The sequence below is a fragment of the Phalacrocorax aristotelis genome, chromosome Z (assembly GCF_949628215.1).
Source record: "Phalacrocorax aristotelis chromosome Z, bGulAri2.1, whole genome shotgun sequence".
Taxonomy (NCBI): Eukaryota; Metazoa; Chordata; class Aves; order Suliformes; family Phalacrocoracidae; genus Phalacrocorax; species Phalacrocorax aristotelis.
In genome coordinates, this window is record NC_134311.1 from 51473191 (window position 1) to 51488446 (window position 15256).

A 15256-nucleotide genomic window follows, 5' to 3' on the forward strand; every position below is an offset into this window, starting at 1 on the left:
ATCACAGCAGAAGGGTATTATCATAGTTGGTCACCCAAAGGGATTAACTAAATTGCTGATGGATAGCTCAAAGAGTATAGGATTATTCACATACAGCTGATCAGTTAAAATTCAAGTCATCTGAGTACTAAACCCGCCATGATGGACAGGAAAGATGCATCTCCTAGTAACTAGCACCCTTACCATAAAGTCTGTGGCTACAAAGAGCATGAATTGTCTTCAGCAAAAATTCATTTCCTCTGTCCAGCTCTAAAACTGAACGATCTCACTACTTCTGAGATCAGTCCACCAAACAGATGTGAATCGCTGTTGTGTCAATAAACAACAGCTTTTACCTGTAGAATTTCCTCCTAGTAAGTACTTTCCACAGAATGTGAAGTCAAACAATTTTAAGAAAGGTCTTACCTGAAACTTCCTCTGGAATTGCTCCTGTTTCTCCAGAGATTGGTTGTTCTGGAAAAACATATTCCTTTCATATATATACATTTTTCGCTGTAATTCTCAGGCAATTCTGAGTCATAGCAAGTGCGCTGTAGAGCTATGCAATTTGCAGCAGGGCTAGGGGTTACCAGTCTAACACTGAGGTTTAGTTAAGCACGCATATTTTTATGACTCTGTTGCTAAAGAATCTGCTACCTGGGCAACACATTGCCCTTTCTACGTTTGGTGCAGCTGGAACATTTGGAAAAGCTGTCACAGCTTCGAAGTTTAGAGCTTTAAAAGTCTAAAGATAATGAAGATTTTTATTTTTAAAGTTGTGACAATACTTCCAAATTTTCACTTAGGCCAATTTTGGAAATCCCAGCTGTGCTACAAACTTTAATTAGTGTAAGCTTTATATTTTTATTCTAGCGGCTATTCATCTCAGCTTGTACATTTCACCTTTTGGATCAGCAGCTCTCAGTATTTAGGGCAATTTCAATCTGGGGAGTTTCTAGCTTTTTCATTGCATAGGTGACAGAGGGGAGCAAGGTAAATTCTTTCTTGCCCACATACCTTTTCCTAATATAACTTGAAATTTTAAAAATGTAGTCAAAGATTTTTATTTCACATTCTACTGTTTTATTTAGGGTTTCCTTAGCTGCAAATCAAATTTTGGAAAGCTAGTAAACTATAAAGGCCTCACCCTCTCCCTTCCTCCCACCCTGGCAACTCCCAAAGCTGTTCTTTTGATCTATCAGTTCAAGATAGCCATTTATCTTTTGAAATGCCACCTCATAGGGCTGGAGAAAAGGTTTTGGGTTTGGGGTTTTTTTTTTTGGTTGTTGTTTGTTTTGCCTTAAAGAGAAATAAAACCTTATTTAGGAAAAAATACTTTATTTTTCCAAAACATGTTAGACAGATTGCAGCAAGAACAAAGTACAGTACAAAAATGACTCACACAGCCTGCAATAGTTAATAAAACACTAATCAAATACCTAACTTTTTGTCACAGTCCTTTTGGGTCCAATATACATTTTTCGTATTACAGAGGTAATGCCCACTTTACAGTGGCATCAGATAAAGTTTGTAAGACCATTATAACACAGTCACTAGTATTTGCTCTCTATATATACCAGCTTTTGACATGGTTTTATTTTACTCCAGACACACTCAGTATAGTCGGAAGTCAAGTATGAGTTTCTTTCCTTGTACCAGGACTTCAGCACTAGCTTCAGCAGGTTTGCGTGGAATCTACCAAAAGCCCTTCTTGGGCAAAAATTTATATCCTGGTATAAACTTTTTGCACCTGCCAATCCAAGCAGTGCCCACACACCATCATTCCCTCCTTCAGAAGGATGTGGCTACACAAGATGTGATGGCATAACTGAATATATTTTTCTCCCTCAAAGCCTACAGCTTTTTTGTGATTTTCCACAATTAACTGTGAACCGCAGTGTGTGGCACGCCAAACAAACCTAAAAAGAATATATGTGATAAGTCAAAAACTGTCAAGGAGTCCTCCCATGCCCATCTTTGCAGAGGAGGCTAAAACAAGTCAGTATAGGCTGTGATCTCTTCTGCAGTATTCTAACATTAACAAAAAATCAAAAGACATGATTTTTTCCTTCCTGTGGAACTATAATTTAGTCAATGTAAGCCGGGTAAAGCATTTGACAAATTCTATACACATGCTATGTATAAACAAAAAATTGTCACACCTTTACTTTTCTTTCCATGCCAATATTGTTTTTGCAATTACCGCAATAGTCTAATGTTTCTGTTGTGATCATTTGTTTTGCACTGCAAAGCTCTTTTTGGTCAATCTTCTTTTCCCTCTCTATCTAAACTTTTCAGAAAAAGCTGAGTGAAGTCTGTAGATACAAAAAACTAGAGCACCCACCGCATTAAGGCTTGGGGGCACAGGGACATAAGAGGCACTTGTGTCCCATGCAGTGGAATACAGTGCAAAGTGTCCCAAGCCAGCTGAGAATGCAGCCAGCCATCCCACGCAGCACAGAATACTGGCATTGCATTTACTAACAGTGCAGGTTTAAATAGACTAAAGTCAGCTTTATTGTTCACATGCAGCAAGCTTGGATACCTCTGCACTGGAATCGTCACTGATTTCCCTGTGCCAGAATAAGCACAGGGAAAGGCAGGTTTTATCAGATCTTTGTGGTGTTTTCTGCCACACCATTTCATGAAGTCTGCAGATGTTTCTTATCGTATAGTTTTGCTAAGGTTGGAAAATCCAATGCCAACACACGTCATTAAGACTTTCTCCCCACCCATGTGCTCTTCCCCAGGGGTTTTTGTTTCAATTTTAAATATGGTCTGGAAGAAGCTTCTCAGGTGCCGCAGAAACTCAATCCTGAGGGAGAGAAAACAACAGAGTTTAAGAAACAAAAGAGAAAGCCCATTAGTGGTGTGAACTGATCCCCGCAATGAGCACAGTGAATGGAACATGAAAATAATCCTTAGTACAGAGAAACAAGCCCACAGGCTCCAAATGTTATTCTCACTTGTATTGTAGAAGTGACTAGTGACCCCTACTGAAACTACTGCACTTTCTGTATGAGCAGAGAAGGAACAAAACCCTGGTAACATAGCAAGACAAAATAGTGAGGTAAGAAGAAAGAAGAGAAAGAAGATATGTACCCAGGCAAGGGCACTTACTCATAATGCAGACTCTCCATCAGGGCCATATGAACCCCATACCAACCTGTGGTACACCTTCCCCCTCTTCGCCCCCCCCCCCCCCCCCCCCCCATGTTTAAAGTAGAAATAAATGATAAACAGGGGTAACCAAAAATTGGCCTTGGATGTGTACTGTAAGAAGAGAGACATCAGATCCTGAAGCACTTGATTTCTATTACTAACTTTTAACTTTTCCACTTTTTAGTTAAATGTTTTGTTAGAATCACATTCAGACTCAGAATCCTTCCTGTTTTCTCTCCTTATTTTCAGAAGAAAGTGATTTTCCTTTTATTATTTTAGAATGAAAGGCATGAAGAGACTAAACAGACACAGTGCTCCTAAATGCACATTGACCGGAGGGCGAGTGACATGAAAAACTACTGAAAAGTATAAAAAAAAGAAAAAAAACCAAAACCAGCCACAAAAATATTCCTACTGGCTTCCCCAGAACAGGGAACAAGCAATTACACTGAAAAGCTAAAAATAAAAAATTGGTAATTGCTCCTGACAGAAGTCTGGTCTCTTCCACTCATGGCCGCAAGAAAGTCTACAGTCTTGAACTAAGGTTTAATCTCCTGCAGCTATTGGTATGTGCCCTTCTTAGGTTAAGTTTAACCTTTAAAGAAAGGGCATGTGCACATCCCATCCACACATTTGTTTGGCTGGCAATCTGGAAGAAGCCTCTGCTCTGCAAGCTGAGAGCAAAACTGCCAGCTAATCACACTTACATCATTACACCAAATCAAGAGAAAGTACCCACAGAGTGGGAATCGAGACCAAGAGGATAAGACTGTCCCCACTGCAACATTATGAGGCCTCTGGCAGCCTCCTGGCAGGCCCTTTTCACAGAAAATGTGAATAAGCACAATGAAAGTTGCAGGAGCAAGAATTGTCTTACCCACTTCAGTTGGGGGCATGCTGCTGCTCCTGCACTCAGGTACATGCACGGGGAGAGGAGGGAAACAGCAGGAGCCAGACAAAGATTGGCTGCTGTTACCTACACTGGTCTGTGCTTAGCAAGATCTGAGAGTTACCTCTGGGGCAGTCAGCTGAACATGTCTGCAGGGTGAACATGGGCACAGGGCTCCCCATGCTATATACACCTTTCCACCTCACCTTCCTGGGTGCAGAACTGGCCTCAGCACGGACACCAGCTCTCTCATCTCTCACATGGATTAACAGTTGAAAGAAAGAACTGAAAAGTGCCTTTTCTTCCACACCTCCTCAACTGCAAGGTTTCTGGTTGCTGCTGTAATAGGCAAATGGGCATATGCTGGCACAAATACTTCAGTAAAGCTGACAGGCAATGAGCTCTGTACCAGCCGCCTACTTAGCTGGGTCCTTTCCCAGAGCTCTGGCAGTGTGACAAGAAAGCAGCCAAGCCCAAAACAGCAGGAGTGGTGTGCTGAACTGTAAGGAGGGCACAGAATAAACTGTACAAATGCCAGAGGCAGAGTGGAGCCAGAGGCTCAGGGAGAAATCCTAAAAGCTGATCAGCAAACTCTGCAACACATTAGTGGGATCACTTCAGTCCATACCTGTCTTTGCATGTATGTGAACAACCATGCTTTTCTACTTCTCCCTTTTGAATAAAGGCAGAGTGAGAAAAAAGCAAGAGGGCTTTGCCACAGCCCCCAGGTACATGGGAAAGGCTCGCAGTAGCAGGAGAGATGGGGAAGCTGCCTGGGAACATCAGAAGAGAATTTGGTAGCAGCAAGAGGCAAGCTCTGTCTTGCAGCAGTAGAAGCAGAAGTGGTAAGAGCCCTTGAAATACGAGGAAAAGAGGGGGAAAAGGCAGGGGTATGTGACAAAAGTGCAGCAGGAAGTGGGGTTTTATTGCCTTGAGGCTGATACAGGCTGTGTGTAGAAAGGTTTGCACCTCAAATAGTAGTGGAGGCTGTACCAAATGTATGTGTACAGACTGGAGGACTGAGGGAGGATGTGAGAGGTATAGAGAAGTTTTGTTTTGATGGAAATTTAGACTGTGTTCAGTTCTGCTTTGTTCTTGCCTGAACACACTTTTCCTTAGGCCCAGGGACAGACTGGAGGTTTTCATGAGCCATGCTGGAGGTTTTCCTCAGGGTCAGATGCTTTCAAATAAAAATTCATTCTACTACCAAAAGAAAAAAAAAGAAGATAAAGAGACTTTTTACTCTTTAAGTGCTGTCTTTTTCCAGAGGCGTGCTAAGCAACACCAAAAGGAACACAGCCTCTTCACATATCACAGCTTGCTGTCAGGGCGAAGCGACCAACTCGCAGATCAGTGAGAGAGAAGACAGGTGTACCAGCAAGGCCTTCTTGGTTCCACTACCCTGAGAACAGCACAGGGCACAGCCCGGCAGCTCCAGTGGCCCTGGTATCGCTCCCCAGTGTCCCGCCAAGGGCCCTCCCCAGGGGGAGCCAGTGGGAAAAGCCCGGGGGGCACCAGGCCTGACACACAGCTGCTGGGTGACGGGCTGTGGGGAGGACGGAGACAGGCCTGGGGGCTGGGTGCAGGCAGGGACAGAGACCCTGGACAGGGCTCGGGGAACAACTGAAAGCATCCTCAAAAGCCCAGAGGCACCTGCCCAAGGCAGCCCCACCTTAGGGGCTGCACCTTCCCCGTCCCCACTGCTTGAAACCCCTAAACCCTCATGAAACCAAGGGCCAGCGCGCTCAAGCTTTCTCGTTGCTCTCCTTCATGTACCCCTGGTTCATGTTAATTCACCTGCATGCAGACTAGCCTGTCCTGCAAGGCTGATCTCTGTGAGTTGGTAACATAGCCAGCACCCTGCATTTCATTTTACGCTCAGCTTGACAGAGAGGTGCTTGCTTCTGTGAAATCCAGATCATAAGATGACAGGAGGTAATCCAGATGCCCACCCGCCAAGTGGTCTTTTTGGGACTGGTGTCCCCAGTGCCACTCAGGACAGCCATGCTCACGGCCATGCCCATTATCAGGGGCAAAGGATGTCTCCTGTGGAAATACAAAACTCTCGGAGATGTTTCCTCATTCTGATGGATGTATTCCAAAGCACCATGTCCCCACACTGGGCTCTCATCCACCAGCTGAACTGTCACATTCATGCTACATTGTGCGAGACAGGGAAGCCAATCTAGTGTAACACAGCTTATAAATAGCTTTGGATTCTGCCGGGTGAAAGTGTTAAATGCAGAGGTGTCAAAGCCCCAAGAGAGAAAAGGACAATGAAGTGGAACATGACAGTACTGCAATTAACTTCAAAAGCCTGTGCATCCGATGAGTTGCTCAGGACCCAAATTTCCCAGCCCTTTATGGGCTGCTTTAGTGAGGGCACAGGGGTGCTGCAGACAGAGCTTTATGATCTCTGAACAGATCCTCATAGGACTGATGAGTCACAGATTCTCACAGAATCACAGATTTTATGATCTCATGTGACACATGCTGCTTCAGGATGTCTGCTCCTGACCTGCCACACACTCTTAGCTTGGAAGAAGTGACAACCCACCCATTTGAAATCAGGCTGCTTACAAAATAAACCAGTGTGCTTGTGTGATTTTCATAGCATAAAAAAAACCAAGACAAAAATAAGACTGGACAATGACAAATGATTGGTTTGTTTCTCATGCATAACTGTGCATTTCAAACACTGATATTTACTCTTTGTAAGCCTCTCACATGATACTTTACAGGGTATTACTTTACCCCTGCGCAGTGGGGTGCTTCCCTGTCTTCCCCTCAACATCTGATGAAAGTTGTTTCCAAGATATCAGGGGTTGAGAATAGCAGCTAGGCAATTTCTAGGTCTCGTGTAATGGCACCACCATTCTTCAGTTATCACAGTACTGTACCTTTCATGTATACAGCACCGGTACCATGATAACCGAAAAAGGACAGTTCCTAGTCTTATTATTTGATGCTATTGTCAGATAAACAACGATCCCTCTATTTGATTAGAGGAAAATTGCTCAGTCTCTAGCAATAACTGTGATCTAGTCAAGCACTTGTCAGTCTGAGAGTAAATGAAATTTTTGATACTGGATGCCCTTCCTCTAACCTGTGTGTTGCAGCTAGCCATGTAAGAAATTTAGACTTTTTCTATCTTCTGAACCACTACCAGCTGCAGACAAAGCTTTAATAAAAACTGAGACTGAAGAACTAGATAGAAGTCTGCTGCCAGATAGAGCTAAAGCTTTGGGGGCTGCACACAGCTCCATGAATTGAATTCTGAAGCTGTTTCCTATGGACAGTCACTGCTTTAGTGTTTGGCTAGCCATTTGAAACATGCCATTTAATGCCACAGCTACAGAGACATCACTAGGAAAACATGGTAGTGTATGCTAGGCAACAAAAAGCAAACTGATATACACATACAATGCAAGAGCAAGAACCAAGAATAAACCCCATCTCTACAATTCTCAGAACGAGGAATAATATAGAACAGTATGGGAATCATCTTCTAACATGTAGAAATAAACACTAGTTAACTTATATCACCTGTCTCATTTGAAGGTGGGTACAAGTTGTTCTAGTCATAGCTACAGGCAAAGTCTTCCATATACAAAAAATAGCTGTGCAATAAAGGTAGCGAATTAAACAAGACTGGGTAATTAAACTGAACGAAACAACTTACGTGTATGGAGACAGAGGTCCTAACAGGACTTTGGAAACATCCCGTTGTCCAAGGGTCATGAGGAGCAGAGCAAGGCTCTGATTTGTTGAATCTACACAGCCACCCTGCAAACCAAAATGTTTTAATAATTAATCTCTGTACAAACCAGAAATTGGGATGGGAGGAGAGTAATGAAGGAGAAAGATATACTAAAAAGCCTGAATCACTGCTCCAAATTTTCAAGGGCCAAAAAGATAAAAATCTAGATTTTGTAACAATGACAAATTAATTTCACATGGCAGGCTGGGAAAAGAACTGAACTAAAACAAAATGAAGTAACAAGGTCACATTAAAGATCCCTCCCATCTCTCCCACCATGTTCTCTTCTAGCATCACAGAATGTAAGCACTGAAGAATTTCTTTGCAGTAAATTGAAAATAGGTATTAATTATAGTTCATGTGCATTTGAAGATACCACAAAATGCAGCACTTTGTGGTAACTATAAAGTTGCATTCAAACAAGTAGTTCAGCATTAGCAGGTGCAAAACAGCAAGTTAAAAGTAGAGTTGCTGGAGCGTGTCCAAAGAAGGGCAATGAAGCTGGTGAAGGGACTAGAAAGCAGGTCTTATGAGGAGAAGTTGAGGGAACTGGGGTTGTTTAGTCTGGAGAAGAGGAAGCTGAGGGGAGACCTTATCACTCTCTACAACTACCTGAAAGGAGGTTGTAGTGAGGTGGGGGTTGGCCTCTTCTCCCAGGTCACTAGCGATAGAACAAGAGGAAACAGCTTCAAGCTGCATCAGGAGAGGTTTAGATTGGATATAAGGAAAAATTTCTTTACTGAAAGAGTGGTCAGGCATTCGAACAGACTGCCCAGAGAGATGGTGGAGTCACCATCCCTGGAGGTGTTCAAAAAAATGTGTAGACATGGCTCTTCAGGGCATGGTTCAGGAGGCAAGCTGGTGTTGCGTTGATGGTTGGACATGATGATCTTAGAGGTCTTTTCCAACCTTAATGATTCTATGATTCTATGAAAATAAATTTTGGACTACATTAGGTGGAGGAAACAAAACGATGAGACAACCTCAGCACATTTACTCAGTGAGAAGGCAGAAAGGAGGATCTTTCCAAGAAGAGTTACTGAGGGTTTAATTTTCAAAATGGCCTTGCTTCAGTGTGACATGCCTCAGCTCCTTCTTCTGAAAAACGCTTCTGCATTTCATGCAACAAATGATACACCACAATGAAGGAAACATCTTCATTACATTCGCTATCATGACCTAACTCCTAGCAACATGCTCTTACAGCAGCCCTTGCACTTTTAGCTGCATGAACCTGCCGTACCAAAATGAACTTCAGGCACTCAACCTAACGCCCTCTATGGGTCTAATAAAAATTGTGCTTTATCTTGAGTGAACAGGGTACCTGCTGAATTTGCTGGTGTGATATAGAGCCATAGCTCTCACCAACTATATTTGCCAATCTGAAACATGTACAAGAAGCAGATGAGTTTGGTAAGGAATATTCCTGACACAGACTTTCTATATTTGTAGTTTGGCTAATAATTCAAAATGCTCTTTATCACTTGGATGAAAACTTTGCATTTAATGAGCTTGTTTTTGTTTTTCTAAAGCTGAAAATATAAAACATCTGTTTTTATTACCGAATTTATACAAAAGCTTTGATCAGCAAGGAGTCCTAAACAATATAGCAAAACATGATGCATCCATCATGTCCCAGCTGCTTACATAAGCCCTCTTGCTGCGCTGAGTCAGTCATCCCCACTATTGTTGTGCATTAGCAATGTGCTGTTGTGCCCATTCCCACATGGGCAGTTGCCAGATAGAGAAATTAAGTGATTTGCTTGTAATCTAACAATGACAAGAACAGTAAGTTGTGCCAAATGAAGGACATGCCACTCCCAACTTTTTTCCCTCAGTCCACCTGCCACTTACCCACTTACTCAAGAGTCCAACAATCAAAAACAACCCTCCCAAGAGAAATGGATGAGCAAAGTCAGAGCCAAGTACTGACATTTGTTCCAAAATAGCTGGCACTTGTTACCAACTTAGGATGCAGCTTCTAACCCACATTGATACAGTTTATGGCAGTTTCTCCATTACTGTTTCCATTGACAACAGAGCCAGATCCAGCTGGATGTAACAATTAGACACAGATTACTTAAAATCCCATCCATTTTGAAATGTTGTTATACAAATACAACAGCTGACATGCACATACAAATATCACAACTCTGGGTATCAGACAACAGTGTTTCAAAGAGGATTATTCTTTTGAGCTTGAACCCAGCTTTGATTTAGTCTTGGTTATATTTTGGCATACACACAATTTCCTTCCCTACCTGTGTGGTACATACTTGCATACCTCAATAATTTGTTATGTGAAATGCAGAGGGTTTTTTGGGGGGTTGGTTTGGGTTTTTTTTTCCCCCAGAAGAATGGAGCAGAGCCTTGTCACACTGAAATAAGGCCATCCTGAAAATTAAGCCTTCGGTGAAATGCTTCACTCATTTTAGCTCTAGTTAAATAAAACAAACAGCCTTACCCCTCCTTCCTCTCCAAGTCCCCCTAACAACTCGATCTTTTTTCATTAAAGAACTCAGCTTTAAATAGGTATTGCATCCTCCCCTATTTTTGATGATCACAAGGAATATAAACCATCAATCCTTTCCCAGTTCTTCCAGGCCTTTCCATTCTGCCAATCACCTGCTACATAAAGCTCCCATAACCAAGGCCTTTCAAAGACAAGAGGAAAATGCATATTGGCTTTCTACAATTAAGCTTAGGTAAGAACTGCACATGGATTTGTAAAGACAATGCTAGCCAGACACTCCATGCTCCCTCTTTCAGGGCCACTGTGATTACAGCTGTGCCACTTACTATTAGTCAATTAGCTCAGACATCTTTCCATTGATAAATACACATAAAAATAGCTCCACTGATTTCAAGAATCACATGACCTCTCATTTCTTTTTGAAGGCTTAGTAAAAAGGACCATTTAGCACTTAACATAGCAAGACTCAAATCCTTATATTTCCTAGGGGTAAAGTTCACAAAAAAGCACTCATTAAGTAAGCACTTTTAAGAGATACCCATGGGCCCCTTTAAACAGTAATGAACTCCAGCAGATTTGTGGGTGACCCCAACAGCTAAAACCCTTCTACAGAGAATTATCTCCAGTGCTCCCAGGATGCTCCTTTCTGGTCAACCCTTCCTGGCTCCTGCAGTGTAGTACCTAGAGGCAGAGACACAGATGGAGAAACAATCTCATAAAGAGAGGATCTCCCAGAGAGAGAAATTATCCTTTGAGCCCTGTATTCAGTAAGTAGCTGGTGTAAAGAAAGTGGGACTTAAAAGACTGCCTGTTCAGAGCAACCTATGTTGCTCTACCACCTGTTCTTGCTCCACACACAGCTTTCCTGGATTTCTCCTGTTACACTACACATCTTATCTAGGCAAAGAAACTTAAAAAAATAGTATTTTCAAACTAAACAAACATTGCACACTTTGCAACATGTTTTTGTATTCTCTCTGGGGTCAACACTAGATCAAACTGACCCAAACTCAAAAAACAAAAAAAATCAATGAGAGCGCCCAACTTTCCAAATTCCTGGCTAGTGCTGCGTGAGCTGTCTCTCATACATGAATTCAAGTGTGCATTCTAGAAACTAAAGAACTCACCATATTGCCTATAACAGAGGGAGTGGGGAATTAATGAACATTGAATAAGGACTGAGTACTCTGGTGGATAAGCTAACAAACACAAACTTTCCCACCATGAGCTGGTACAGTGGAGGACCACAAGCAGTCTGTACACTGCTCAGCACTTGTCAGTCACTCTTGGACTGAAGTGGCCCACCCATAAAAGAGCCTTCCAGGTACCATAGCAGGCCACAGCTAACCACTTGACTTACTCAGAATCTGATCTTCGAAGACATTGAAACCTCATGGCCTATCACTTTACCATTCGAAGACTTGTCTGACTCTGTTTCCTCCTGAAATTTTTTTTTTCTGTTTCCATGAGATCCTCACTGTCCTGGTGCTTTGCAGAATTTGATTCAGCACATTCAAATGGCTGCAGTACACTAAAGCAGAAAACCCCCTGGTTCAGGCATTTCCAGCCCTCTCCATTTCTCAAGTTCTCTGACATCTAACTCTGAAAAAACTATAATATCTGGACAAATTCCCTCACTAGTTTCAATCTGTCAAGGGCTTGATGGTTTTCAAAGGAAAAAAATACATACCACTGCTGACAAAAGTATGTGGAAATTGGATTTTTGATGCCTCCGATCATCTGACTACCTGAAGATGTTTTCCAAGAGGTTTACACAAAGAAACACATACAAACTTTTAAACTGATGGTCTGTTTGTTTGTGGGGGGTTTTTTGGGGGGTGGGGGTGGGGGGGGTGGGGCTGGGGAGAAGAGCTGAAAGATTTTACAATTTATCCCCAAATAAAAATAGCTACTTGTCACTACATAATTGTAGAAACAGACAGATATTTCAGTCACTAGTTGTAACTGCATTCTCCATGGTTGCTGGACTTTCAAATGCAAGGGGTCTGGACTGCACCCGGGAAGAATATTTGTTTGTGGCATTTCTGTGACGTAAGAATCCTGGCGTAGAAAGGGAAAGTCCTCTAGCAACATGGTGTGTATACTGAATAAACAAAGACAAATATTAATGGAAGACTGGAACAAGTGGGCAAGTTGGTAATTCAGACAGACGAAGGGCTTGCAGCAGGGAAAGGAGAAGATAACATGGGCACTGATGAACTATGTGCTACAGGCATGGATGTTATTTATGAGGTTAAGGGGTATTTTTATAATTGAATACATTACCTAATACAGAATCTCATAAAGGGCATTTTAATACTTTACAAAGTCCTACCAGGTTATTCCAGTTCACAGCAATTACTTTTTTTAGAACAGTGAGTACAATTTGTAGATGACTGCCTCCTAAAGGCCAAAGGTGTTTTGTCAATACTAACAACTAATTCATATTTGTGGAGATACACAACAAAAGCAGGTAGGTTCTCACTATGATGCTAATTGCCAAATCATGTGCAAGAGTGAAAGGTGGTCATCCACTAAAAGTCCCACCACAAATGAAAAACATTTTAATTAAAAAAAAGTATGCTGTAGAAGATTGTGATGCACTTAAGATTCCCATGCAAACACCGTCCTAGCTCCTTTCCAACAAACCATTCAGCCAATTCCTCGCATGACCAGCAGACCTCAGCACATTTGACTTTGTCATCATCACATAAAGCAGCCACCACTGAGCCTACCTGCTTTCTCCCTGCCCCCTTCTTCCTCATATGTTCTCCCACTCATAATGCCCCATTCCAGTTTAAAAGCACTGATTCTACTACCCCTCCAGCTTATTACGAAAAGAAGTAACAGCCCATGTGAAGCCAGATGAATTCTGTTGCAGATAGTAGTGGCAAGTTTTTCTTCTGTTGCTTTCTATGATTCATAGTCACGTCTCTGGACATGTGAAATAACATGGCCCAGTAAGCCATTACACTGTCAATGGAACCATTCAAAACCACGCCTTACCTGCATGAAGATGACATCAGCAGTACCAGATCATTCTCTGTTTGGACCTGAACCAGTCTGAGGGTGCCCACAAACCACCTCTTCCTTTACCAATATATCACTACCTTCTTCCGCTACAGCCTACACACAAAGCATATTGGCCACTTACCCTGTAGATCTCCTCAAGCAACAGCTTTGCACAATTCTGACCAAGTTCTTCGGGAAGCACAGCTGCTCCCTGGCCCTGAGGGTTTGAGGCTAGCTCAGCACTGAGAATAGTACCATTGATGGTTTCTGCAGTAAGGCACATGCCAAAACCTGGTGATCTGAAAGAAAGGGAAAAAGTGCATTTGATTTAAGGACAAAAATCAAGCAATGAGCCAAGAAGTAATCCCAGCCAATCTCCACCTCAAGTCACAAATAGCTCCTCTCACAGGACAATACTGTGAATCCAGACTTGCTGACAAATGTCCTGTTCTACACATTTGATTCATCCTGGAAAAAACATTAACAACAGTATTTAAAAGTTAAGCCCAGTATCCCTTGCCCCAAACCCACTCTGCTGGCTATTCGTGGCACAAACTCTTTAAAGAGAAAAGAAAAACACAGAATAAAATATCCAAACCTCAGAAATATTCTCCTCTATTAAAAAAAGTATCTTTCACATTTATTTAATTCATATTTGATGAACATTTCAAAGGTACCTGGAGTTTCTTCTCTGCGACATTCAAAACCAAAACTAACTTTCTTTAGGGATTGAGCTCCTTCCCTAGAAGCTTTGATATTTAGCAATATTAGACAATAGCCATGGCATCAAGCAGGAAAAAAAAAGAAGTGTGATCCATATTACTTGTATTTCCAATCACTTCACTTTCAGCTCAATACCATCCAAATCATTAAACCGTGAAAGAATTCTGAACATATGATTTGAAGAAAAAAAAAAACCAAAAGCCCCCTATTTTCCTCAGAGCTTAGGATCCTACAAAATGCTATTGAGGGAGTTAAACATTTTTGCTACAGAAAGTCACAGATGGCCAAGTACAGCTTGCTGAGAAATCACGAAGTTGTAAGGAAGGAGGAAAGAAAAAAGTAACAAGATTCTCTTATTTGTAGGCTCTGGAGGAGCACCCATAGCTAGCCATTCAAAATACGGTTAACGTAACTTCCCACAGTTCTGGACTCCTGCTGCCTCCACCACCCAAACGTTTTAATTAAAAAAGTCACCCTGACCCAAAACTGCAAGGAATGTCACTAACATCAACAAACCACAAAATCTAACCCCAAACACCAAGACATACAAATTCTCCCAGTGCCAGAAAAACAATAGTTCCCCCAGAGGAATTTCAGTACGGCAGGAATGAAAAGATGCCAGTGGTTCCCACCCATATTTAACTGCCTGCACTTGCTGAGCAACACAGAAGGTATGTTAAAGATGTTTCCTTCCTCTGAAAGAGAGAGATCTAGACAGCAAGACAAGAACAGTGTCAAAGATGTTTGGGGTTTTTTTTGACAAGTATCTTTCAATAACTAAACCCACTGGCAGATTTTGTTAGTGTTCAGTAGCATGTGGCAATCTGCCTAAATAAAAATTAAAATCATCCAGTGCCTCATGTACATGCAGACAGTATTAGGAAGCATCTGCACAAAGTTTTGGCTGCGAATGCTCACAACGGAACAAAGAAGTTTCTGTTTAGAGAGACATTATAGGTGGCAGAAGATGCTCACACATCATATTCCCTGGAGCTTCTGGCTCCAGTTCAGCACTTTACATTCTGAAATCAGAATTTGGTTTGGGCTGCGCACAGATGGGCTGAACTAGTCCTGGCTGGTCTTACTCATCACCAGAGGCATCACTGGAAACAACGAGGCATATTACCTTCCTTCCCTGTCCTGCCAAGACATACACACAAAGCACTGGGAACTAGGTAATAAAAAAAAGCTTTGCCAAAGCAGCACAATGTTAGTATAAGGTATACTGCAATCATACTGGTGCCATAGTTATGCTGAG

General features: G+C 42.1%; 1 protein-coding gene across 1 annotated transcript in view; it reads right to left on the reverse strand.

Annotated features, from left to right (window-relative positions):
- Nucleotides 1–1297: 1297 nt before the first annotated feature.
- The window catches only part of RCL1 (RNA terminal phosphate cyclase like 1), a 35026-nt gene continuing 21067 nt past the window's right edge, over nt 1298–15256 (reverse strand). The window contains exons 7-9 of the mRNA XM_075078393.1: nt 13418–13574; nt 7713–7816; nt 1298–2794 (exon numbers count right to left, since the gene is read on the reverse strand). Coding sequence (XP_074934494.1) covers nt 2644–2794; nt 7713–7816; nt 13418–13574 — 412 coding nt within the window. The 3' untranslated portion in view covers nt 1298–2643. The remainder of the gene's footprint in view (nt 2795–7712; nt 7817–13417; nt 13575–15256) is intronic.